At 39.4% G+C, this 27,970-nt stretch overlaps 1 protein-coding gene across 1 annotated transcript in view; it reads right to left on the bottom strand.

Annotated features, from left to right (window-relative positions):
- FARS2 (phenylalanyl-tRNA synthetase 2, mitochondrial) overlaps positions 1 to 27,970 on the bottom strand; it is a gene marked incomplete at both ends in the record, with an annotated part of 432,169 nt that overhangs the window by 349,124 nt on the left and 55,075 nt on the right. The window contains one exon of the mRNA XM_080710010.1: positions 18,574 to 18,705. Within this exon, the coding sequence (XP_080566136.1) occupies positions 18,574 to 18,705 (132 nt within the window). The remainder of the gene's footprint in view (positions 1 to 18,573; positions 18,706 to 27,970) is intronic.

Raw genomic sequence — 27,970 nt, 5'->3', positions numbered from 1 at the left:
CCATGCCCACTGTTCCTCATTCTACAAGGACCCCATGTGAAGTGCCCTCAGCCTGCCTCAAAGTACTCCCCTTGGCACTGTGGGCCCCCGTCCCACCCCACCCCATCTCATCCATCTTCATTTCTGAAATCTAAACTCTAAGACATGCTTCCTACAGTATATTTAATATCATAACCACTAAGTCGGTTCATGGAGAGTAAAACCTTGTAAAAGAAAAGGGGAAGTTAAGTACTCAACTATCATATAACTATGAGGCAGAGACATGTGATAGGACTTTCTGTAACATGACTACTTAAGACCAGGTGTGTTGGTACTTAGGAAACTGAGACAGGAGGATCACAGATTTATTTTTTTATTTTATTTATTATTATTATTTTTTTTTTTTTTTTTTTGGTGGTACTGGGGTTCCTGGAAGCCCTTCTATCTCCGGACTACACTCCCAGACCTATTTTTACATTTTTATTTGGAAACAGGGTCTCCTAAACCAGCGCGCGTGCGGCTGGCTTCGAACCTGCGCGATCCTCCTGTCTCTGCCTCCCAAGCGCGGGGATTACAAGCGTGCGCCACCACGCCCGGCTAGGATCACAGATTTAAAGCCAGCCACAGCAACTTGGTGAGGCTCTCCACACCTAATGAGACCCTATTTCAAAATAAAAAAATAAAATAGGTGGGGGGTTAGCTCAGAGGTAGAATACCCCTGGGTTCAATCCCTAGAAGGACAAAAAGAGAGCGAGGGAGAGGGAGGGAGAGAGAGATAGAGGAGAGAGAGAGAGAGAGAGAGAGAGAGAGAGAGAGAGAGAGAGAGATCACCTAATTACAATAACAATATAATGATAAAGAACAATATATGGTAAAGAACATTTGTTGGAGTTATATACAGAGCTGGTAAATGCAGAAATGCAGAAGAAAGGTAACATTTAAACAAATCTCTGCTGGTTATATAAAGTCCAACCAATAAAAAAAGACAATAAATACCAGTCCCACATTGTTACCATTTATATCTCTTATTGTACTTTGTCCAAAATAGATAATCAAGAACTTGCTCCCTGAAAAAAATAAACCATGAAGTAGCATAGTAAATTCTAAAATAAAATGCTAATCCTGTAGAACTTTATCCTTAACATTGTCTCTTAATTCTTAAGAAAATAAAATAAAATCTAAAAGAGATTTTATATTAGCCTGATGACAATGAGACAGAATTCCTCCAAAAGCATAAGTACAAGGCCAAGGACATCATTAAGTCTTGCTGGCCATTTCTCCATTAATTGTAAAAGCATGCTGTGAGCTCAAGATCCCTAAATCTGAGGATAGTTCAAGAACCATCATACTGACTTACTTGAGAATTAAATGCTAAGCAGAACATGTTTCTTAGAGACAGGAATAATTGAATTTTCAGGGAACGTAATGCAATGTTTGTTCATTCTATGTAAACATACACAGATTGCAAGTAAAGCTAGATAAATTCCTTCAAAGCACACTAGATTTCCACAAATATAATGAAGCTGTCTGAGGTAATAAAGCCTTGGAAGTCAACATCTGATGACTTTTTCATTTATTTCCCTATACCTGAAGTGGCAGGTATAAAAATAAAATGAAAATATAGGACTTTTAAATGTAAATTAATCCCAAAGTAACTCTTCCAGGAAACATACAAGAAGCTCAGAATGAAAACAAACTATATATGCATAAAGAAAAATGGGCAGTGGCCTAGAAAGCCCTAAAGTGTTTATACTACCTCCAGTCATATCTAAATACTATGTTATCATCAGTATAGCAAAACTTTTTTGAGATCCTCCTGAAGGGAAGTTGGAGGTAGAGGGGAACGATGCTGGGGACCTTGAAAGCGTTCTTAGGAAATCATCAGAGGGTATTCTCTGCACAAGAAAGCTAGGCATGGTGGCTCACACCTGGAATCCCAGTACTTAGGAGGCTGAGACAAAAGGATAGCAAGTTTAAGGCCATCCTCAGCAAATTAGTGAGGCCCTCCACAACTTGGTGGAGACCTTGTTTCAAAACTTAAAGATAATAAATAAATAAAGGTCTGGGGGTGAGGTTCAGAAGTAGAATACACCTGGGTTCAATCCCAAGTATAAGATAAGAAGGGGGATATACACATATACATATACATAAATAAAAAAGAGAGAAGAACAAAAATAGATAGCTCAGGAAGATCGGATTGCTTGTAGGATAGATGGGCATACAAAGACCCTGCAGTCAAAGAGACCACTAAGAAGAGGGTATTACAGAAGTAGTGTGTGCTTTATCTTGCCTCACCATCTTGACTTGCTGTCCTCTCATCCAGAATAGGAATCAGCAAACTATTGCCCACGGGACAAATGTGGTCCCTGACCCCTCTATTTCTATATTGCCTGTAAGCTAAGAATGAATTTAACATTTTTATATGGTTGAAAAATATCAAAAGGAGAGAGAATGCTTCATAGCACATGGAAATCACATAAAATTCTCCAAGTCTATAAGTAGTCACTGGAATTCCGGAACACTTCTCTGGTCACCTATGACTATTGCTACTCTGCACCCAAAGGCTTAGTGGAGTCCTTGCAGCAGAGGCCAGGGCCCAGCCTCAATGCAAGGGCATCAGCCCCGGGCCAAACAAGTTTGGGTATGGCTGACCCAGAACACAATGTCCCCCATTCCTTCACTTGCCCTCACTCATCTTGCATCCCACCTGTCTTCAAGTCTCAAGCCTGGAGGGCTTTCTGCAGACCCCAGATGCCACCTCCTACTATTTGCACAGCATAGAGAACTGCCCTCCTCACAGAAGGCACTGCACCATGCTGTCGGTCCAGGCCCCCACCTGACTGTGAGTGCCAGGAGGGCAGGGACCCTTTTCGACTTCTATTTCTGTCACTAGCTGGTAGTATCAGGTGTTCAGTAAATGCTGATGAGTGAAGTAAAGACCTGAACCATGTAGAACGCTCTATTACGCCAATAAATTCCAGTCAATTCAACAGAAAAAGGAACCCCAGAGAATTTTTTTCTGGAGCTTTATACTCCTAATCCTGTCTTTTTTTTTAATAATGATTTTTTTTATACATTACCTTAACTGTATGGCTTTTAAGTACATTGTTGACTCCAAAATCTCCCAAAGACCTCTCTAATGTTTCAGGTCCAACTATCTTCTAGATAATTCTACCGAGACAGTCTTACAAGTACTCAGACATATGAAGTGCAAAGTACCCTACATAGCCTTCTCTGTCGATCTTGTGAAGTGACAGCCTGAGTCCCCAGGCTACGTGTAGTGCAGCCCTCCCTCCTCCCTTTTGCTTCCCCTTCAACCTACCTATCCAATATGGCTGCCTCACCTCAGCTCTCCTTGATAGGCATGACGTCTCTAAAATGTATAAATGTATGTGCTGTATGGCCTAGCAGTTATACTTCAAGAAATGAATACCACAGTATTTTGACTTCAATTCATTTGTCAAGATACTGTGAAGTAGAATAGCTGTAATAGAATACTCTCGTGATATGTGGATATTCGTGTGGCACAATTCACAAGAGCCACAATGGAATTTTCCTCAGCCACAAAGAACAACAACAACAACAAATAGGGCATTAACAGGGAAATGAAATGAACTAGAGAATATCAAGTGTATGAGATCAGCTAGTTTTGGAAAGTCAACAGTGGAACATTTTCTCTCATATGTGGAAGCTAGAGGAAAAATGGAAAACAAAAGAGACTTTAGATAATTGAGAGAGAGAGCAAGGGAACAGCAGAAGTGAATATTGGAAGGAAAGTGGTAAGGAGAAAAAGAAGAACTGATGAAAGAAACTATTCTCATGTAGGAAGGAATGACTACCGTCTCACTATTGTATACTGGGAGGAGGGGGAACAGGGGGAGAGCTGAAGGAAAACACACCAAGACCTGTGTGCTTGTTGGAATGAATTTTAACCCCATTATGATGTGCAGTTAAAATGCACCACAAAAATATAAACAAGAAGTGAGTGCCATAGATGCTCCTACACGTGAACATATGTGACATGTAAACAGTGTATTCAGAGAAACATTGTTTGATAGCAAAAGATTAGAAACAGCACAAAACATCTATCACTTGGGCACTGATTAACTACATCAGGGCTCATAGAGACAATGAGGAAACATGACCAGTGAATAGGAACGAACATGCTATGCCTTCCAACACTCAAATAGCTCTGAAATAACCGAGAGAAAAAAATACAAAAGACGACAGTACACTGACCTTTGCTTTTAAGAAGAAAGAAAAGTATGTTTATATTTGTATTAAAAAAAAAACATGAAAGATACAAAAAGTAAAAATTTCAGCAGAGCAAAAAAAGAGAAAGGAGAGCCCGCACACATATACATACAGACACACACAGGCAGACAGACAGACACATACACACACATACACACCCTAGAAATATACACAATAAATATAAGGGCCACCTCCTTCTACTCTGTCATTCCCAAGTAAACCCTTCTGTCTCAATACCCATAGCAGCGAGCCCACACTCCTTACCTTTACATGGACAGCTCTTCACACTCCAGGCATTTCTGGCTCTACCCACTAACATCATGCTCTAAACGACTCCACCTTGCCAAACTTTGATGAAGTTCTCTATTCTCAAACACTCCAGATCTTTTGGAATCCCATGTATTTAAAGGTAGTATACCGCCGGGCGTGGTGGTGCATGCTTGTAATCCCTGCGCTTGGGAGGCTGAGACAGGAGGATCACATAGGTTCGAAGCCAGCCTCAGCTACTTAGTGAGGCTCTCAGCAACTTAGTTTCCAAATAAAGTATAAAATAGGTCTGGGAGTATAGCCCGGAGTTAGAAAGCCTCTGGGTTCCACCTCAGTACCACCCAAAAAAAAAAAAAAAAAAAAAGTGGCTCCTTTCTTTTCCCCAAACAGATATCTATTAGCATCCTAGTGTACTGTCAACCCCAGCAGTCAACACATGAGCATTTTTGTAATTATTTGGAGACATCTTCAACAAAAAGGCCTTTATGGGAAAAGAAATTTGTGGACAAATAAGTTTGGAAACTATGCAGTATTTCACCTCTCACTTTCATCTACTTTTTCCTAACTCAGACGCTCTTTAGCAAAGAATATGTTCAAATTTTCAACCTATCATTTTACATACTTACCTGACTATAAAATTGTGTGTGTGTGTGGGGGGGGGGGTATCTTGTAGTATTCAACTCCCGAAACATACTAATTAAAATCACAATTTTTCAGGCATGGTGGTGCAGACCATGTATTCCCAACACAGATTCAAGGCCAACCTCAGCAACTTAGCAAGACCTTGTTTCAAAATAAAAAATGAAATAGGGCTAGAGTATAGCTTAAAGGCAAAATGCCTGAGTTCAACCTTTACTACCAAAGACAAAACAAAAGTAGTTAATTTCACTTTTAAAATCTGAAATAAAATGACAAATGGTGCTATTTCACTTTTTCCATGGGCATTTCATGAAGATGTTGCTACGAGCCTAAAATACAGAAATGAATTTTGAGAAAAAATGATGCAAGAAAAATAATTTAGTAGATTGTGTTTATCCCCACAGTACCATAAATAATTCCTAAACTTCTAAATTGCCTTTTTGCAAGGGAGAAAATAAAATTGAGCCACTGGGAACCCATCACAATCTGCCTGCAAAGTTACAGTGACCCCATAAAGTAAGAGTTTCATAAATAGTTTAAATAAAATTTAATTATATGAGCAGTGTGTATGTGTGTATCTGAGAATTTCTCTAAGAGGGGGAAAACCAAATTAACCAACCATATACAAGACAGCAAAGTCCTACTGGTATGCAATTTTCCATGTGGTGCTATAAAACAAAACACTATTCCCTGTGGGTTTGATTAATATTAAAAAATATCTGGTTTGTTTAGAAGGCCAAATCTCTGGATTTTAGAGTTAAAATAAAATCTGGGAATTGTGTTTTCAGCCACCTCACTTACAGACAAAGAAACTGAGATACACAGGACTCACCCAGATCTCCTGCTCGGCCAGATACAAATGGAGCCAGAGCAGAACTCAGAGCCCTGTGCTTCTCATAGAACCAGCGCTGTTAACCAGGAATTGCACAGAACAGCTAAGAGCAGAAAGAGCTAAGGGCAGGGCTGGAATAGGTCAATTTTCCTTCATATTTTAGAGTTTCTATAAGACTGGAAAAAGAATGAACGACACTGGAGAGAAGGAAGGACCCTACACATAAAGCCAACCATTCATTTTATATAGGTATATTGGTGCCTATGTGTGCTAAACAGTGTTTTAGGAACTGTGAACACAACAATGATCAGAACAAAACAAAACAGCTGGGCTTGGTGGCACATGCTTGTAATTCCAGCATTCGAGAGGCTGAGACAGGAGGATGGCGGTTTGTGAACAGCCTCAGCTACTTAGGGAGGCCCTTTGCAACTCAGTGAGACCCTGTTTCAAAACAAAGAATAAAAATAATAGGGCTGAGAGTGTAGCTAGAAGGTAGAATACCCCTAGGTTCCATCCCCAGTACAGGAAAAAAAAAAAAGCCTGTGCCCATGAAGCTGACATTTTAGTGATTCCAGAATCTTTTCTACGTGAGACTGGTTATATTCAGACAGCAGGCATTAAAATTTAAAAAACCTTATATTAGAAACACACTATATTAGTCACCTTTCCATTACTGAACAAATACCTTGAATAATCAACTTAAAAAGAAGAAAGCCTTATTTTGGCTCACAATTTGGAGGTTTCGGTCCATGAATGGTTGGCCCCTTTGCTTTGGGCCCTGTGGCAATGCAGCACATGATGGTGAAGAGCATGAGGCAGAGGAAGCTGTTCACGTCCGGGCAGCCAGAAAGGAAAAATAAAGACAGGAGGGGGCTCGGTGCCAAGATAAGCTCAAAAAACATGCCCCCCAGGGGTTAAAAAACCTTCTACTAGGTCCCATCTCATACAGGTTCCTCCACCTCTCAAATGCACCATGGGCCGGGAACCAAGCTTTAAATACATGAGCCTTTGGGGGGCAACGGACCCCAAACCCTAGCACCCCACACATATCCATGTGCAGGGAAACACACACACACACACACACACACACACACACACACAATATTTTCCATATGTAAGAAACATTTCAAAATTTCCCATGAGGTGGACTTTATAGACAAACATCACTCCTAATTTCCGCCTGGTTTATAGAGCCACCACAACACCACACTAAAATACAGAGAAACTATTTCAATGGTGTCTCTGTTGAGGGAGGGAAGTAGAAAAAGTCAACTTCTTTTCAACCAACTTTCCCACAAGTTAGAAAGGGGAGTGTAGAGAAAATGCTTGAAAGAAATCCATAATTGTCCTGAATTCTCTGTGTAGTGATGTTGGAGGAGAGAACCATGAGCCCTTCTTAAAGCTGAGAACAAACATACGAGACAACCACAACATTCATTCCATCAGTCAGCGGCAGCTGATTGACGAGTCCCGAGAACATGTGAATGGCATGCTACACCACTGGGCATCTGTGGAGCTGGGGCCAGTTGGTTGAGTCTGGCTGGGCTGAGGCCTGGGCAATGGGTCCAAGAGTACTCCTCATTTTTTTCATGGTTTTGGAACCAGCCGACTATACAGAGCATTTCAGAAAAGAGACCAAAAAAAAAAAAAAAAAAGGGCAAAAATCATGGCCACATACATTTCAAGTCTCTCTGTATATCACATCTGCTAATATCTCATTAGCCAAAGCAGTATCGGGATCAAGCCCCAGATCTATAGGACAGAGAAGTATCCTCTTCCCACAATGGAAAGTGCTTTAAAGTCATAAGCAAAGTGCATGGATACAGGGAGAAGTAATGAATCAGGAACAATAATAGAACCTGAGGAAAGAAATGGCCATTTTTCAACAGTGCAAACTGGCCAAATCTACACAACTCTTATTTGGATATTCACAATCTCCCTCATCAACTTCAAAGTGTCCAAAGAGAATGGATAGATAAGAAGTGTCATTCAGATTACAGCTTCAGGTATGGGAGATGTAAAAGAAGAAGGACAGTAGTGGGAAATGGAGAATTCAGCCCATATGGAGGGAGAAGGACTGGGGAATTAAATAGAAATTATAGTTTCCAAAAATACAAAAAATTTTTTCTTTTAAATTTGGTACCAGGGATTGGACCCAGGGGACATTCTAACCCTGAGCTATACTCCTAGAATGTTTTATTTATTTATATTTTATTTATTGATTGACTGATTGGTTGATTGATTTTTGGTGGTACTGGGGGTGGAACCCAGAGACTCTCTACCTCCGGGCTACACTCCCAGACCTATTTTCTATTTTATTTGGAAACAGGGTCTAAGTTGCTGAGAGCCTCACTAAGTAGCTGAGGCTGGCTTCGAACCTGTGCGATCCTTCTATCTCAGCCTCCCAAGCGCGGGGATTACAAGCGTGCGCCACCACGCCCAGCTATTTATATTTTATTTTGAAACAGGGTCTCAAAAATTGCTGAGGTTCTTGCTAAGTTCCCAAGACTGGCCTCCAGCCTGCATTCCTCCTCTCTCAGTCTCACAAGCATTGGAATCACTGGTGTGCGCCACAATAGCTAGCTAAAAAAAGAAAAACAAACAAAACAAAGCACAACAACAAACTTTTATCTTTACAAAGAACATTCGTAGAGGAAAGAATCACTTTAAGTTCCAAAACTTTTCTATATGTAAACATTACACCAATGGCAGTATGCAAAGCATATCATACTAGCTATAAAACATCACAAGAGTAGACATATCCCAAAACTGGAATCTAGCTGCTAAAGACTTTACTTTTATTACAGGAAGAGAAATAACTGAGGGGTGACATGGATTAAAAGCAGGATTAGGAAGACCTAAAAATTATACCAGGAAACAAATCCACTTCTATGAAATGGTATGAATGGGGTCCTCAGGCAAGCTCAGAGCTGTATTTTGTAGTCAAACAAGTGCATCCTAAAACATATCTTTTCAGCCAAGAGAAACTGTCACATAGGGTGGGACCAAGTTTGACAGAGCACTGGGAAAGAGAAGGTAGATGCTTGAAAGTCATTAAATATTTAGAATCCCAAAGCTGAAAATATGAATGATATAGAGATAACATCAGAGACTTAAACTACCAGAATAAGGCATGACAAGTAGAAGACATATCTTCACGGAACATGTCAACTTACACCCACTCACAGTTGCTGATGAAGTGACTCTTTTGGAGAATGATATGATATAAAATAAACCTAAAGCTACTCAAGAGGGAAATATATATTCCTTTTATGAAAGAACAACTCAAAAAAAAAAGAAAATCCACAATCTGGAAAATATAATTGTAATATATGGAAATGACAAATGATTAATATCCAGCATAAATGTGGGATTCCTACCAAACACATTAAAAATAGAGAGAAATGTAAAAATGAGCCCCAGTAGAAAATAAACAACATTAAAAACTATAAATGTCAAAAAATATATAAAAGTATGTTTCGACCTTAGGAAAAATGAGGTAAGCACAGAACAAAAACAAGGTGAAGTACTAATTTAAAGTCATTGGCAGGCAAAATACATAGATTAAGGTCAACGGTTCAAAAGGAAGTAGAATAAGAACCTGCAGGCAGAGACTCAAGGGAGTGTAGACCACGCAAACCCCTTGGGAATCAGTTTGGTGATAACCAATAAAGTTAGAATCAAAACCAAATGCCATTATGCCGTTTTAAAAACACACAAAAACGTAAAATTTAAAAAATCGTTTTAAAGGATCAAGACAGCAGAATGAAGATAACAGAATAGAGGCAGCAAACATGAGCACAGGTAAATCAAAATTACCCATTCTAAAAAAATAGAGAGCAAAAGATGGGGGAGGGGAGCAGATCTGCATCTCCTGGCATAAAACTGAAGAAGAAAAAAACTTATTGTGAGTATTAAACTCAAAGAAAACTATACCTAGAAATATCAAATGGTCACTGCTGAAAACCAAGGATAAAGGAAAAAATCTTGAGAGTAGCTAGAGAAAAGACAAGACAGTATATGCAGTTGAACAGTGATTGAAATAGTTGTTTTTCTTCCTCAGAAACAACAGAGACAAGCCAGGAACAGTGGAACATGTTCCAATCCCAGTACTTGGGAGGCTAAAACAAGGAGATCACAGGTTCTTGGCCAGTCTCGTCAATTTAGTAAGGTCCTCTGCAATAAATGAGATGGTGTTCCAAAATAAATAAATAAGTAAATAAATAAATGGATGGAAGTGTAGCTCAAGGTAGAATTGCACCAGGGTTCAATCCTCAGCACCACATACACAAAAACAAAAAGAAACTATAGAGGCAAAAGATGATAAAACAGCATTTTTAAATTGCTCAGATATAAAATATCCTTCAACTCATAACTCCATAGTCAATAAAAATGCGCAGGCTTGGAATCCCAGTACTTGGGAGTCAGAGACAGGAGGTTCACGGGTTTGCAGACAGCCTCAGCTACTTAGTGAGGCCCCCAGCAACTTAGTGAGACCTTGTTTCAAAATAAAGAATAAAAAATCAGTCTGGGGGTATAGCTCGGAGGTAGACTGTCCCTGAGTTCAACCCCCAGTACCAAAAAAAAAAAAAAAAAAGCCTTCCTGATAAAGAAAAATAAAGACAAGATCAGTTAAAGGAACATTAAGAAATTCATCAGCAGCAGATATGGTATGTAAGAAACACCAAGGTAGCCAGGCGTGGTGGCACATGAATGTAATCCCAATATTCGGAAGGCTAAAACAGGAGGACTGCAAGTCAAGAACAAACATCAGCAATTAAGCAAGACCCTGCTTCAAAATACATAATACAATAGGTGTAGGGGTGCTCAGAGGTAGAATGTTCCCAGGTTCAATTCTGATACCAAAAGGAAAATAACATAGAAATACCAAAAACATTGTTTATACTGAGGTGGGGAAAAATACTAGAAGAAAAATATGAATGCTCTAAAGTGAATGAAGAACAATAAAAATAGTAAATAGCTAAATAAACACCAAGAATAGTGTTTTAGTCTAAAGTTCATTAAATTGCATGTGACTGTTTAAAGGAAGAAATGTAAGGATTGATTAGGTTTTCAATGTATATGGACATAATATATGCAACTATAACAATCTAAAGAAAACTAGGGAGGGAAGAAGATAAGGCTACTATGGATGTTTTAATATAAATGAAACACTCATCAAGAAAAAGAAAATCATAAGACATAAAGATAGATGATAATTCATGATGATAAAAAGAACAATTCCTCCAGAAAACGTAACAGCTCTAAAAATGCATGCACCTAATAACACAACTTTAAAAAATGAAAAAAATTTGACAGAATAAAAGGGCAAAACAGACAACTTCATAATATTAGTAGGAAACAGTTTTCTAAGCTATTGATAGAATATAAAGAGAAAAAATAAGTAGGCATAAAGCAGTTGAGAAACACTAGGCAATTACTTTGATATAACTGACATTTACAGAACACTGGACTCTGGTTTCTCCTCAAGAGAAATGAAGACATGTCTACACAAAGGCTTTTACAGAAACATTTACAGCACTTCCATATTTAATGTACACAATGGAAACGATCCAAATTTCCATTAACAAAGAATGGGTAAACAAATGGAGGTATGTCTATCCAATGAAGCGCTACAAAACATAATTAAAAATGAGCTGATATAAGGATTCCATTTATATAATATACCAGGAAAGGTGAACTAATCTAAAAGGATAGCAGTTACAGTAGTTGCCTGAAGACAAGCTGAAGTTGGAGAGAAGGGCATATTACAAGAAAGGCAGAAGTTAACATTGGTTGGTGATGAAATGTTTATTATCTTAATTGTGGTGATGGTTTCACAGACATATACTTACGTGAAGAATGAGTTAAATGGCATACTTTTAAATTGTACATTTCATTAAACTTTAATTGTACACATATAAAATTGGAGAAACTAACTGACCTACCTTAAAGGCAGAGTTTTGAAAGCATAGTCTGAAGCCAGGCACGGTGATGCATGCTTGTAATCCCATCATTTGGGAAGCTGAGACAGAAGGATTGCGGTTTAAAGACCACCTCCTTAGCTACTTAGTGAGGCCCTTTGCAACTCAGTGAGACCCTGTTTCAAAATAAAGAATAAAAATATGGCTAAGAGTGTAGCTTAAAGGTAGAATGCCCCTGGGTTCCATCCCCAGTAATGCCCAAAAAAAAGGTCTGAATATGAGTCCTTTACATGAATTATCTAGCGTGTTTATTTAAACCATATTTCCCCCACCCTTTGGCAAGCCTACAGACTCTGATGCTCTCTGAGTAGACATATTAAATAAGCTAAGTGATGACTAATGACACATCTGAGAATCACTGCTCAAGACTCAGTTCAATGACTTTTATGAAGCCCCCACTCAAACAACTGAGATATACCTCCCTCTTTTCATACCACAAAGCTTGCTATCACAAATGGTACTATATGTAAGGCCATGCTCTGATGTTATAATCTTATCTACCTAAGTTAGTCAGGTTGCCATTATTGTCACAAAATATCTGAGATAGTCAAATAATAAAAATGAAAAATTTAAGCCTGGTAGTAGTGCACACCTTTAATACCAATATTTGAGAGGCTGAGATTAAGATGATTGCAGGTTCGAGTATAGCCTCAACAAGTATTGAGACTATTATCAACCTAATTAAGACCCTTTTAAAAATAAAAAATAGAAAAACAGGAGCTGTGGTACAGATTTGAGGAAGAATGACCCTGGGTTCAATTTCTAGTATTATAAAAAAATTAAAAATGTATTTTCTACATTGCAAGCCATGGGCAGTTGACAAGGGCCCTTGGGCCTGTGGCAAAGCACTACTTCATGTAGGAATCACTTGGTACAGAAAGAGCCTCCATTTCATAATGACCAGAAAACTAACACAGACAAACAAGGAGGAGCTACAGTCCCAATATTCCCTTCAAAGGAAAGCCTCCAATGACCTAACTTCCTTCCACTAGGTTCAACCTCTTTTTTTCTTAATATTTTTATTGGTGCACTGTATTCATACACCTTAATGGGATACAAGTTGGTAGAGACATACATGCACACATCACCCAATTAGTTCTTACCCAGTTCCCAACCCATTCCCTCTCCCTCCCTCCTTCTCAAGTTTGGTTTAGTGATTGACATTGATTTGTTTGTTAAAGTACATCATGTGCATTAAAGAATTTCACTCTTTTCCCCCTCCCATCCCCTCATGTTGCCTTCTTTGATCATCTATAGAATCTCCTTTTCTTCTAGAGTTCCTCCTATAATCCATTTTCTTCCTAATTTCCAAGTATTAGAGAGAGAGTCTGATTTCTTATTTTTTGTGACTGACTAATCTCACTTAGCATAATGTCCTCCAGTTCCATTCATTTCCCTGTAAATGATTGAAGGAATGCAGGAAGAGGAATCTAAGATATTGACAATATTAGTATATGGAATCTATTAGAAATAAGAAAGTAGGATATTAGAATTAAAGTAGGACCCTTGTAGAAGTAAGAGAGTAACAAAAACATGTAAGAGTGCTGTGAGGAGACATTCCCCTCTCCTTATAAAATTAAAATATAAAGATATAGAATTAACTTAGAATAAAACTGCAAGTTTCTGCTTCGGTATCCCCACTTGCCAATATAAAGTTAGGTCTAAGTACAACTTGTAAGTTCCTGCTTATGATAACTGCCTGAGTTCTGGCTTCTGTGAAACTGCTTGGTTATGCCCCAGCTACCTTAATGTTAAAAGTTGTTTTAATTTAAAAACCTAGGTTACTATTAGAAATTATTTTAAGGATAGACTTGTCTTTCAAAATTCTTGATGCTAAGAGTTGTTTCTTTAAAGTTTGAGATATTTTAAAATAGTATAAAGTAAGTTTAGAGAGTGAAGCTATTTTTCTTGGAAGTGAGTCCCAAGCCCGCCACAGCCTTATCTAAAGAAAACACCTGGTACTCATGGGCCGAGCTGAAGGTTACCATAGTAACCAAACATAAAAGAGAAAGTCACTCCTCTGCGGGCGGTGACGTAGAAAGGCTGTCCTTTAAAACTATTTGCTGTGATTCAAGTGTGTGTGTGCTTTCTTTTGAAATCATTGGTTGTACTTGTTTACCTTTTTATTTGATTGGTTGTATCCTACTTTTTGGCGGGCTGTGACGTGTGTAACCACCCCTCCAGGGGCTATAAATATAGAGCCTGAAGTGTGCTCAGGGTCGACTCTGACCACTTGCTCTCTGTTGGTGAGGCTGGACATTGGCTCGGCCAGGGCACTCCCTGGTAGCCACCTGGACAGTTCCTCAAACCACAGGCGGGCTTGTAAGAGAGCTCCGACCACTGGCTAGCCAGTACAAAGAGCTGCAGCACAATAAAACTCTGCCTGTGTGTTACATCCTTGGTGAGTTCTTCGTTATTTGGGCAAGGGGGCGCATCTCGGACCCTAACATGATGTAATTATGTTTTTCTTTATGGCTGAGTAAAATTCCATGTGTACATATCCCACAATTTTGTAATCCATTCGTCTGTTGATGGACATCTTCGCTGGTTCCATAGTTTCGCAATGGTGAATTGTGCAGCTATGAACATAGATATGCATGCATTAGTTTGGTAGTTTGGTTTCCATTCTTGTGGGTAAATATCCAGAAGTGGTATTGCTGGATCAAAATAAGGAATAAAATAATAGGGCAGGGTGTATAGCTCAGAGGTTGAATGCCCCTGGCCACACACACACACAACAAAAAAGAAAAATCAATGTCAGTCATTTCAAAATCATACAATTTACTATTTGGGTATCATTACATACTAGTTGGTTCTTACCAGAAAGAACTGGCCATTAGATCCAGATCACCTTTCTCAGGCTCAGTGAAATGTAGATGACAGAAACTACTTCAGGGCTTTGTTATCAAGGTTAAATAGAAAAAGGCAGAAAAAGCATGCTTTCTGAGAGGTGGACATACAGTAGGGGCTCAAAGGATGTCTGCTACCATCATTGCACCACCAGCAGCTTCTTTGTGGCTGCACAGTTCAACACTTGACCTGAACCTCTATAAGAACCTTAAAGAAACTATAACCATCAGTGGCATTGTTTCTTATAAGTTCTCTTAAAGCAAAAGAATGGAATGGGAAGGAGCAGGGGGAGTGGGAGGAAAGAAGAGGGGAAATAAGGAAGAAAATTTAAGAGAAAAGGCAGAAAGAATGGCAAAACTGATTTTGATGTACAGGTAGCTGTATTAGATTGTAGATGTATATGTAGCCAATCTTTTCCCAGGCCGCAGGAATTCAGCAAACAATCAACTGCATTTGCAAATAGTCTGTGGTTGAGACTGCCAGGCATGCAGTTTAAAATTCAACTACAAAAGTCAAAACACATTCAAGTCTAAGAACATAGAGCATAAGTTTGTCATAATAATTTCAAGTTAAAATAGCAAAACTTACAAAGAATTTCTTTTGTGAAATTGTCTCTTATTCCTTTAGTCTCCTTCCCTAGCAAGATATTTAGTTTAAATTGTATGCATACAGTTTCCCAAAACCCTGAAGCACCTCCTACAATCACTATGAATCAATGAGACATATTTGCATCTTAGATCTTTTTGTTTCCTTTGCCATTCCCTTCAAGAATGACTGATATGGCTGATGTAATTATAGAACAGCAGTCTCCTTAACGTGCAATAATGACTTGGAAATGGGTTTCAGATCCCTTTATCTAGCCAAGTATTATGTGAATAAAACTCATAAAAAACATGGAAGACACTGGAAAATGTAAAAGAGCACAAACTTCCAAGTGACATGTAAGTTGATAACCAGTATTTGTTTTCTTAGCTCTGGCCCCCTGACACCAGGTACTTCCTGAAAAAAGTCTGAATTCATTCAAATCTTTTGTCTAAACAAAACAAAACAAACAAAAGACCACAGGAGTAACTGAAGTCAACTCCTACTCAAAGATACATCAAATCTTACATGTGTTCCCACTATTCTATTGAAATGCATGTACCTCTATAGCAGATTTCCCCTTTCATTTTTTCCTCCTTTTAGTTCCCTCTGAAACCAATCACTCGATCTTGATTCACAAATTGAGATGTCTATAGATCAAAGAAGTTACTAGTTCCACTTAAGTTAGAAATTGATTCTGTAATGTGCAGTATAGTCTTTGTTAAAATACTTCCTGTTAAGGGAGGCTTCTGTTGATAAATGGCTCTACCCACTAGAAGAATTTTAAATTTTACACTATCAGCAATTAAATTCTACTGAATGTTTACCATGTGCAAAATGTTTTTCCTTGCAAAGCACTTCATATGCATTACCTCAGTCTCCCTAATGAAATGAAGAGGGCATTCTTGGCCAATTTCAACTATGAGAAAACCAAGGATCACAGGAAATAAGCAACTTGCCTGAAGACAGCTATTAACAGAGATTTTTTTTTTTTTTAAAATCTGGGCTTTAGGTACCAGTTTGCAACTCTCACAACCTTCACGGGCCCTAATATTGACTTCTGCTGGTCCCTCTCTTCTTGGCAAGCCCTTCAAATATTTGAAAACTGCCAGTGGGCATATGCATTGTTTGGGGCTTTCCCCCAATGCCCTCAGCAGAATGGGAAGGAATCTGTGGGCTGGCCTAAGTGCAGAAGACTGCAGGAGGCATGAAGCCACTGAAAAGCTTAATGAACCCTCCAGCCCAACTCACTTTTAGTTACTTGCTTTGATCACCAATTTTAGAGGTCACATATCTAAGCAATATATTCCCATTAGCTTTGCTATCAGAAATATCTCTCATGTACAGCCACTGTGTAAGAACGGTTTAAGAATTTTCCAGGAATTTGAAAGCTGATTTTGTCTTTCTCAAACCAACTGAAACCAACAACCCTTCATTTGGGCCTGTCAGCTGTCTGACCTCAGAAGGCAAAAATTCCACCCTCAGATCATGGTAACACTGCAGTTTTCTGAACACACAACCTATGAAAAGCCATGAAGTCCAAGGATGTCTCTAATCACTTTCCCCCAGACCTCAAACCATCCTATTCTTTCTCCTACAAATACCCCTAAACCCTATCCTCATGGAAGTAGAGCTGAAATTGAGCTCCTGCCCCCTTGGTACTTGTGCTTTGTGAATAAATTTTCTGTCTTGCCAAATGAGTTGTTTCAATGATTGACACTGTGTCACCCAGCACCATGGGCTTCACTTGGTGACAGGAAGAAGACAAGGCCAGACATCCAGTCTCCCAATATCAAAAGCTTCTATACTTCCTGTCACTCTGTCTCTTCAGTCTCACCTCATCCTCATTCCCCGACTCCATGACCATGACCTGTCATCCATGACCTGTTGTTGTTTGCCTGTTTGTTTTGTGATACGGTGATGGAACCTTGAAGTGCTCTACCACTGAGCTATATCCCAAGTCTTATTATCTATTTATTTTATTTTAAGACAAGGTCTTACAAAGTTGCTGAATGTCCTACTAAGTTGTTGAGGATAGCTTGAAACTTATGATCCTCCTGTCTCAGTCTCTCAAGTATTAACATCCACCACACCGGCTATGGACACGTGGTTTATTTGTTTTGTTTTACTTTGTTTTGTGGCACAGAAATTTAATCCAGGGACATTCTACCTCTGAGCTATATTCTCAGCTGAAATGTTTGATTTTTTGTTTTCAAACAGGGTCTTGCATGTTGCTGAGAGTCTCAGTACATTACTAAGGCTCTCCTGGAACCTGCCAACCTCCTGGCTCAACCTCCTAGGAGCCAGGATTACAGGTGTGTCCTTCCATGCCCAGTTATGCACATGTTTTTAGGCACCCAGAAGGTCTTTCTTATTTATTCTGCTGCAGAAAGCCCTGCAACCTACCAGAAGCCAGAACTGTCCCCAAGGCCACACAGTACATGCACCTATATAAGAACAGGACAAAGTTCCTCTCTTTTTAGTGTTCACTGTTAATGCAGGGGTTTTAAAATACCTTAAATTTCCCTAGAGAATTTATACTACAATTTTTTAAATAAAATTCAGACAGTGATTTAAGAAAAACCTCCCATCTCTGAAATTATGTTTAGAAGCAATCATTTATTAAGCAAAGGTCCTGCAGAAAGGATCTGGAAAGAGCTTTCTCATCATATATCCTATACTTATGGTGGATCAGAACCCTCATCTTTCACTCTCCCTCAGCAAACAGCACTATCCATGCCAAGGGTGGTGAGGGACAGAGTATAATGGACCTCAGTGTTTTTATATGTTTTCATGTATTTATGAAATAATTTGGTATAATCTACAGAATGCAATGAGAACAAAGAATGATTACGTGATAGTATTGTTCTGAAATAGTTTGGAAGACAAAGCTATACTCACGTGACCTACATCAAATGCTATCAGGGCAATTACATAGCAACATATGAACAGATATAAAATCACAAAGTACGAATCTAGTATCCGAGCACCAACAAGCAAGATCTCCAAAGACCCCTTTGCAAAATGAAATGTGAAAAGGGAATTCTTCCAGAGTTCAGTGTCGGAGATGAATGTAGTGAGTGACTGAAGACAGAAAGACTGTGAGGCTATTGCTGGAGAAGTATGGACATGAGGAGAGCGTGTTTACGTAAGAGCCTGAAAATTAAATACGAGATTCTTTTCTACCTGAATTGACCAGTTGCTGCTCCATCACCCCACAGCCAAGAACTTCCAGCCATTCTCCATGGAAGTTGATCTCCATTTCGAAGGAAGGATGAGTGAAAGGAAAGTAGCAGTTCACCCATCTTATCTCCAATCCTGCAGAGATGCCAGAGAAAAGCAAACAGTATTACAAACCAGTCTGCCCTTTTTGTGATCAAATTTGCCCTTCCCCTAATGACACCAATTACTAAATTCTGAGTAAAATAAACAGCAAATAAACTAATTTACAACATGTTAGCATGAGGCAATAAATCTTATTACTTGTGAAAAACTGGGCATGTCTTTCCCAATATAAAAACCACTGTGTGTAGTTCAGGGCCCTCTGAAACCAAATCAATCGTCTTTCAATTCCTTGCAACCACCTGGCAGAAGAAAAAATTAGGCCAAGATTATTAAAAAAAAAAAAAGTAGGTAATTCTCATTTGGGAGTAGTTGTCCATACCTGTAACCTAAGAACCTGAAAGGCAGAGATAGAAAGATCTCAGGTTCTAGACAAGCCTCAGTAACTTAGTGTGACAGGCAGGAAGCTGGGAAGATGCTATCTCAAAGTAAGAAAAAGAAAGTGGGGTGAGGGTATAGCTCAGAGGAAGTAGAATGTCCCTGGGTTAAATCTCAGTAACTAACACACACACACACACACACACACACACACACACACACACGCGCGCGCGCATGTGTGGAAGCCTGAAAAGAGCAATGGGTCACTCAAAAGCAGAGACACCAAATGAGAGGTCCCCTGGCAGCTCCATACCCGTCAGGAAATAGCAGGCCCTTGACAGTGTTCCCTTCCCCTCATGAGAAGGCCTTTCTCCTCTTTCAGATAATACTACAGCCTTGATAGAAGACTTGATTTTCAATGGTAACATCTCAAAATAATGTATGTTCTTACTTAAAACTATCTGCATTTTAAATCTTGTGGAAACCTGAATGCAACATCATTAAAACTAGTAACAAAAATTCCTTCTTTCTATTGAGCACCTATGTCTCAAACACACCACTTCACAGAAAGGAAGTGGGGGGGACTAGAGTTCAGGTGTTTTACCAAAATTCACACAGCAGATAACTGTGCCAAACCCAGGATTTTGACAATAAAAGTCCAGAATCCTGACCTTGACAATAAAAATTATTCCATACACATCAATTAAATACCAGATAGGAGCAAAATTATGAAACAAAGGGTCTTTCCTGTGCCCCAAATTCCAAAGGAAAAGGTACCTTTTTCTGTTTTGTTGTAGTTGAGTTTTCTTTTCCTAGTTACATGCTCTCTATGGAAAGTGTGAACTGATTTTTGTTTGCAACAGTATTTCCTCATAATATATATATATATATATATATGTATGTATAATTAACAAATATTAAACTGTACATGTAGAAAGTAAACAACTTGATAAATGTCAAAAATGTATATATACATTCAGGAAACTTTCACCTCAATCAAAATAATGAGCATGCCTGTCACACCAAAGGTTTCTTTGTGCCCCCTGTAATCTTCCCCACCTGCCCATAGCCCTTCCACTTCTCCTGGCCTCTCATATGCCCAGGCAACCTGATCTATTCCTTTGCTATAACTGATTTTTTATTCTCTAAAATTTCATGAAAATGGCATCATACAGAATGGACTCTCTTGCCTATTATCTTCTACTCAACATATTTTAAGATTCATCCATGTTGTTGCACATAGTCACCCTTTTAATTCTGAGTGGATCTCACCAACACTTTTTCTAACTAGAAAAAAAGCTAGCTGTGTTGCTGAGCATTGGGGAAATGTCTACAAGTCACCTGAGTAGTCTGTGTGAAGCTCATCTGTGCAGAGCAGTTGCTTAATTACAACTATACTGAGAAGATACTTGTACACCTGTGTGCTTACCCTTCTTTGAAACCTACGGTCCCATATCAATATTTTTATAAAAAGCACCAGAGACAATCACGCTAGCAAACAAAAATGTGTGAATCCTTGGGACCTGAAGCTGAAGGCAGAAAGACCTGCAGAGAAAACCGTTTTGTATATTCTTTTTGTCAACTCTTGGCAGGTAAACACAAATAATTTCATGATGACAGTTTAGGAAAATAAATTTTGTCTACAAGACTTCTATACTTTGCTTGAATTTTAACAAAAACAGAGCCTCGGGATCAAGGTGATGTTCTCATCATTATATAAATAAATACCTAAGTTCTCTGCACATATTCAGTGAATTCTGCACAAGTTGATTTTCCTGTATGACTGTTTTAAAATTTCTTTTGGTCGGGCTTGGTGGTCTACACCTGTAATCCTAGTATTTGGGAGGCTGAGACAAGAAGGTCACAGACTGGAGGACAGCTTCATCGAGTAGTGAAACTCTCATCAACCTAGTAAGGCTCAGGTTCAAAATAAAAATAATAAGGCTAGGGGTGTAGCTTGGAGGTAAATGTCCCTAGGTTTAATACCTACTACTACTACTACTACTACTACTCACACACACACACACACACACACAAATTCTTTGGGACAGGCTAGATAAAAGAGTTTACTTCAAAGGCGGGCGTGGTGGCACACACTTGTAATCCTAGCATTTGGGAGGCTGAGACCAGAGGGTCATGGTTCGCGGACAGCTTCAGCTACTTAGTGTGGCTCTCTGCAACTCAGTGAGACCCGGTTTTAAAATAAAGAATAAATTATAGTGCAGGGAATATAGCTTGGAGGTAGAATGCCCCTGGGTTCCATCCCTAGACCCACAAAAAATAAAAAAAGTTTACTTCATGTAGCTGTATGTTTTATACCTATAACATCTTAGTTACCCCTAGATCACTCAAAATAACCATGGTTAAAATCATCCCATGGATAATGTGTATAAGCCCAAACTTCCTACTCCATAGAATCTATGGGACAGCAGGCTCCAGAAGAGACAGGAGCCCAGGTATACACACCCATCTGCAGCAGTGCTGCTGGTGCCGGCCAGATCAAGGATGGAACCAGAAAGTGACGGGGGGGGGGGGGGGCCTCCCTCTCCACAGGAACCTCTTTTTATTTAATGCCTTTTTTAAGGGGCTTTTGCTTTACTGCTTCCATAATGAAAAAAATATATATATAGCTTTGGACTAGAACTTTCTGTAATATCAAACAAATTCTAAAGATAAAATGCCTCTATGTTGTGCCGACCCTAGTGCTTGTGGATTAAGACCTTACCCTTGGTCTCTCTCTGCTCAGTCATCCTATAGGTATCTCCTTTGGTAGCAATAAATTGCTCCACACTGAAAACTACCCACAGCAAAACATGAGAAAGCAAGCCAGCTAGGCAGACTTTCAGAACCCACGAAGATGATAAATATTAATGATCTGTGGACCAGATCCCCCTCATAGTAACGTAAAACCTAGAAAGAAAAATACAAATTGTTAAGGATGCATCTGATGAGATCGGGCAGTTTTTGTTGCTTTTCTCCCACTCAGATTTTTTGCCAAGGCTCCTCATAAAATCCATATGATCTGGCAAAAAACTGCCAAATCCATATGCCATCCATTTTTTTTGTTCTTAAAGAGGATTTCTTTGGTTATACATTTTACCTCCTTTACATAAAGAGACAAAGCTGAAATCCACCAAACCCCATTTTTTGAGAAGCCAACGGCACTATTTCAAACAAAAAGGAAATATCTGAAAGTAAATTATATTCAATAATGTGGAATTTTGATAAAAATACTATATTTTAATATTTTCTAAGTATTTAAATTTAAATTACATTGACACATGAACAAACTCCCAAGTAGCTGGATTACAAACATAAGCTAACACGCCCAGCTCTTTATTTTTTATTTGTAAAAATGGTCTCACAAAGTTGATGAGAGCCTTGCTAAGTTAAGTAGCTGAGGCTGACTTCACACCTGAGATCCACCTTGTCTCTGCCTCCCAAGTATTGGGAGTACAGGCATGTGCTGCCTTGTCTGGCTCTTAGTCACATTATAAATGAAGCTCAGACAGGGCTTTTTCTGTGGTTCTGGAGATTGAATTCAGGGGTGTTCTAACACTGAGCTACACCTACCCTCAGCCTTTTTTATTTTTTTATTTTGAAACAGGATCTCATTAAGTTACTGTGCACTGGCCTCAAACCGGTAATCCTCCTGCCTCAGCATCCCAAGTACAAGGATGACAAGTATGGCCATGTCCAACTTCAGAGCTTTTTAAAATGGTTTCAGAACTCCATAAGATTATAGCAACTTATAAGAAATATATACTTTATTCTTATTCTTATTCTTTTTTTGTGTGTGTGGTACTGGGGGTAGAACCCAGGGGCATTCTACCTCTAAGCTACACCCTCAACACGTTTTTTTTTTTTTTTTTTTTTTTTTCATTTTGAAACAGGGTCTCTACTCTCTTGTACCCCACTAAGATGAATGACTACAATGCACCAATAAAAATTTAAAAAGAAATATATACTTTAATTTTCAACCTAGAGCCAAGTAAAAAAACATTAAGCCAAATCTGAGTTTGGGTCCCAGATTTCTACCTTTGGTCCTGTACTAGGAGCACATTAATTTACCTCTGGATTCTAGCTGTCTCACCCCCACATCATGTATAATGGTAGCTATTCACTAAGTTGTTTTAAAGAAAAGACCCTGCAGGGACATAATTTTTTCTAAAAGGCAGAGATCCTCCTCAGAGATCTGGATAAGGACTGGTTTTTTTGTTGTTGTTGTTGTTTTTTTCATAATGAGAAGCTGAGTTTGTTTATATATGAGGAAGGATGGAATCCTAAAAGTCCTTCAAGAGTGGCCTCCTAAATGGTACGTACGTGGAAATTCTGTCAGTACAGTGGTATGAGCACGTCCAAGAACCCTAAGGCAGCTCCTTCTCAATGCTGCAGAACGGCGCAAGCCCCTCCCTGCCAGAGCCTTCAGGAGGAAGGCTGCTTTGTACCTTGCACACTCCTTTACCAGTCTCTCAGTCTTGCACCCTTGGCAAGACTACTTGGAGTCAAAATGCAGAGTGGGCGCGTGTGTGTATGTGTGTGGTCATTTCCCACCCATCTTGGCCTCCTGTTCAATGCTAGAATACCTGAACAGTCTGTATGACATACTCTAAAGAGCAAATACTCTAAAGAGCAAATATAAAAAAAATCCAACCCACCTTCATATTCTCCTGGTGCAAGGCTAATTAAAGACTGTTTCTCAGACTCCTCGTATTTAGAGATGGGATGCTGCCTTCAGAACTGCCTTCCACAGGCAGAACAATCTAAACCTTGGAAAGCGGATGGCCTAAACTAGAGCATATACTAGTATATTCTATTCCATCCAAGGCTACACTCCACTGAAGCAAATAATTTTTAAAACGGACTACACAAATATGCAATTAATCACCACTGTTTGGCATTAAATTTTCAATAGGTTTTCCCCTTAGTTGGTAGCAGAGGAAGAGTAAAATGCAGCAATCTGGAGCCAGGGCTCGTCCTCGTGATTGCTAAACAGAATACAGTATGTATCCAAGGAAGGTAGACAGAAAAAGGATGGTAAACTCTGGCTGGAAAAAAAAATTCTTGAAAAACTGGCTTTATCCTAGAAGAGCAGAAGTTAATGAGGCCAATTACCCACCTCCTGGAATCAAGTGCACTTGGTAATCCCAGCAATTCAGATTGTGTTTGGGGCGCCTAGCCCTTTAAACTGAGTATGTGGTACAGGCCACTTTTCTTCCCTGATTTCTTAATATTGCTCTATTCTAAAGGCTTTCTTAAGATAAACCAAATATGTCATATGTTCAGAGGTTTGAAATCATTTTAACAGGACAAAGCTTACTACTCTGTAAGGCACCAGTGAGAAGCCTCACATGCATCCCTGCCCTTGTCTCCCTCCACCCTCCTGAACCATCACAGTAAAGGCAGGTTTCCTTCTTATTGTCAGATACAAGAAGATTCAAAATACCCATGTCTATATTCCATTTAATCACATAACAAACACTGTGCACCACTCCATACCACGCTTACTTCTCCTAATGGCATGTCTGGGGCTCTTCGTGTGAAAGCAGGGAGCACTACATTTGTCTTCTTACTCCTGCAACATGTTCCACCATTGGCTCTCTCACATTTATATAAGAGGTCCCTGATGGCTGTATACTTGGAGCTTTTCCAGTGTTATGTTGTTGAATGTAAAGCTGCAACAAAATACCCAGTTGGGCCAAAGAGTCGATTCTCTTAAAATTATAATAAGTATTGCTAAATTGCTCTCTTACAGGTGTGATACAACACTGGCGCTAGCATCAGCTCAATATTTTTCACAGAGGCCAAGGTACAGACCTAATTAGTGAAAGAGTCAAACTAGAGCTCAGGGCCCAGCTGAAGACCCCCACTTGGCCCTCTGAGGCAGTTGCCACTTAGCTGAGGCTGCAGCTGAGTACCCACAGACAAGTTCCCTATTTCCTGCTGCTTTCCTCACTCCTTGCAGTTTACTTGCATCTCTTCTCTCTCTCTTAACAAAAGAAGAGTGTCTTGTGGATCTAGCAGCCACGTGGCTGGCAGTTATGAGGAAGAAGAGACACATTAAGGCTTGAAGCATCCATGTGGGAATATGAATACTGATTCCATTTCCAAAGCCCACCTCACAAACAGCACAAAGTCACCCATGGCTTACACTTCATCTCCATCTTGGGTCTTACAAACCTGGCAAGCCACCACTGTGACTCTTTTGGGTGCCATATAAATACTAGAGGTCCACATAGTCAAATACACTGGAGTTCAGTGCTGTACACTGCTAAGTGGAATAAAATCATTCCCACTACAAAGTCAATAGTAAACCCCACCTTTTCCCTCTCACAGAGGGCAATAAACTCCTCTGGCGTGGGCCCTCCCAAGCACACAGTAGAAGATATCAGAAGTATTTCAGCCACAACGATTCCCTCTGCTAAGACATATACAGAGTAATAGGGGGAAAATAAAAGGTTAGCAATTTCTCCTACTATTAGCGATGGTATAACTGATCCCCAAACTGTAAATCTAATCTTGGCAGAAAAGCCAGTGTTCTGAAGTGTTTCAAGCTATTGCCCAGGGACCCTTCTACAAAGGAATCCTTTTGGTTGGGCTTGGATCTGAAGATTGTTCTATCATTTCTCTACCTTACAATGAGGTTAGGAATGCAGTAGAACACAACTCATTGACCATTCATCCTAAAATCTGAATATGGGGTCAAAGCATGAGGACAAGTGACACTCCCTGGTATGTATCAAACAGCAAAGGGGACAGCTAACAGCATCCCAGCTTCATACTGAGCCATAACACAAGCCTTTTGAGACAATCCTCTTCCCAAGTGCATGCTCAAAGAAATTACCTTCAAACTCCTGCAGCTACACAGAGAGGTCTTACAGGCTTACCCAGTCTTCATAAATCCAGTCATAAAGATTAGGATGGGTGGGGCATCCAGGGAGCAAAAAGCTACCACAAGTCTAGAATCAAATCCCAACTCTATCACTTTTTGGTGGAGTGATCTCAGACAATGTAGTGTATATCTCACTGCCTATATTTTGTTTGAGATAAGAATAATACTTACCTCACAAATTTACTGTGACAATTCAGCATAGAAAAGTATGCAGAAAAGGTAGCATACAGGTGTAGTGCCTTGACAATAAATACTCAGTGGGCAATTTTTTAAAATTAAACGACATAAAAATTAGATAATAATCTTGAGAACCCCTACTTTTTATGAAATATTAAAACAAACAATAAACATTGTAAATTGTTTTCCAAGGTAACTGGCATTTCATGCAGAATGCAACGTCAGGTGTCAGGACCTTTTTTTTTTTCCCCCTTTCAGAACTGGGGATTAAACCCAGGGACATTTTACTTCCGAGCTATACCCTCAGCCCTATTTTTCATTCTTTTATTTTGAAACAAGGTCTCACTAAGTTGTGGAAGGCCTCACTAAGAAGCTGAGTTGGCTACAAAACTGTGATCCTCCTGTCTCAGCCTCCCAAGTACTGGGATTACAAGTGTGCACCACCACACCTGGCTTAGTCCCTTTGTTCTAACGTACACAACAGTAACAGACAGACAGAATAAAAAGAATAAGGGGGAAAAAGGGCATAGTCCAAGTGCAAAGGTAAGAAAAACACCTCCACAGGCACAAAAACAGAACAAAAGTGCAGTGCAGTAAGAGGATTCAATGGGTTTCCTGGGCTCTGGGACACAACCAGAGAGAAGAATTAGGAGTTTGCCCTCTTCAGGATAACATACTGCTGGCCTTGGACCTAAGGATGGTTGAAATCTTCAGGCTAGAAACTAGACTGGGATGAGCTTCAGGCTGAAGTAGAAAGAATGATAAAAATTATCACACCAATGCAGCCGGGCTATAGCTCTAAATAACTGAAGCCATACAAGTTGTATCAGCTACAGCCCCCATATTAGTGATGGTTAGTAAATCTAACAGATCGCCATTAAACCTTCTGCTATATCTCAAGTCCCTTATATAAAATGGTATTGTATTTGTATATAACCCATGCACATTCTCCAATGTACTTTAAATCATTTCTAGATTATTTATACAACCTAAAAAAATCATATCAATAGTTGTTATATTGTTTACAGAATACTAGCAAGAAAAAGTCTGTAAGTATTCAGCACATACATTTTGTTTTGTTTTGTTTTGTTTTTTGGTGGTACTGGGGTTCCTGGAAGCCCTTCTACCTCTGGGCTACACTCCCAGACCTATTTTTTAATATATTTTTATTTGGAAACAGGGTCTCCTAAGCCAGCGCACGCGGCTGGCTTCGAACCTGCGCGATCCTCCTGTCTCTGCCTCCCAAGCGTGGGGATTACAAGCGTGCGCCACCACGCCTGGCACATACATTTTTTTAAAATATTTTTATTCACAGTTGATTGGATCCATCACTCAGAAGCCCATGAAAATGGAGGGTCAAAAGTATATGAAATAAGGCCACTCAAGACACTAGACACCAGGTAGCCAAGGATGCTGATACCTGAGTGGTGAGAAATAAATTGTTCCAGGAAGAAAGGAAAATATAAGAAGAGCCCAACAATCTCCCAAAGTCGAAGAGACAGAGCTGGCAGAGTGGACAAGTCACACCGACTAGAATAAAGACAGAAGGCGCATAAACTCGTACATCTGCAGAAGATTCCCTTTAGTAGTTTGTGCGGTGTATGGGAGAAACTACCTGTGCCTGTGTATGGGAGAAACTACCTGTGGCAAGGACATAAATTACCAGAAAGGATCAGAAGGAATAATACCAGGAAATCACATGACCAAGAATATTGCCAGTTCCCAACAGCCAAGCAGGAAACCATAATTGACAAGACATTTGTGTTAATACTATGGAAGATATCACATCAATAAAACTAATCCCATACTAAACACTACATCCTGCCTAACAAGGCTTAAAACAAAGACCCAAAA

This window comes from Muscardinus avellanarius (assembly GCF_963383645.1).
Source record: "Muscardinus avellanarius genome assembly, chromosome: 14".
Classification (NCBI taxonomy): Eukaryota; Metazoa; Chordata; class Mammalia; order Rodentia; family Gliridae; genus Muscardinus; species Muscardinus avellanarius.
Note: the sequence above shows the minus strand (reverse complement) of the source record. Positions and strands in the feature narration are given on the sequence as shown.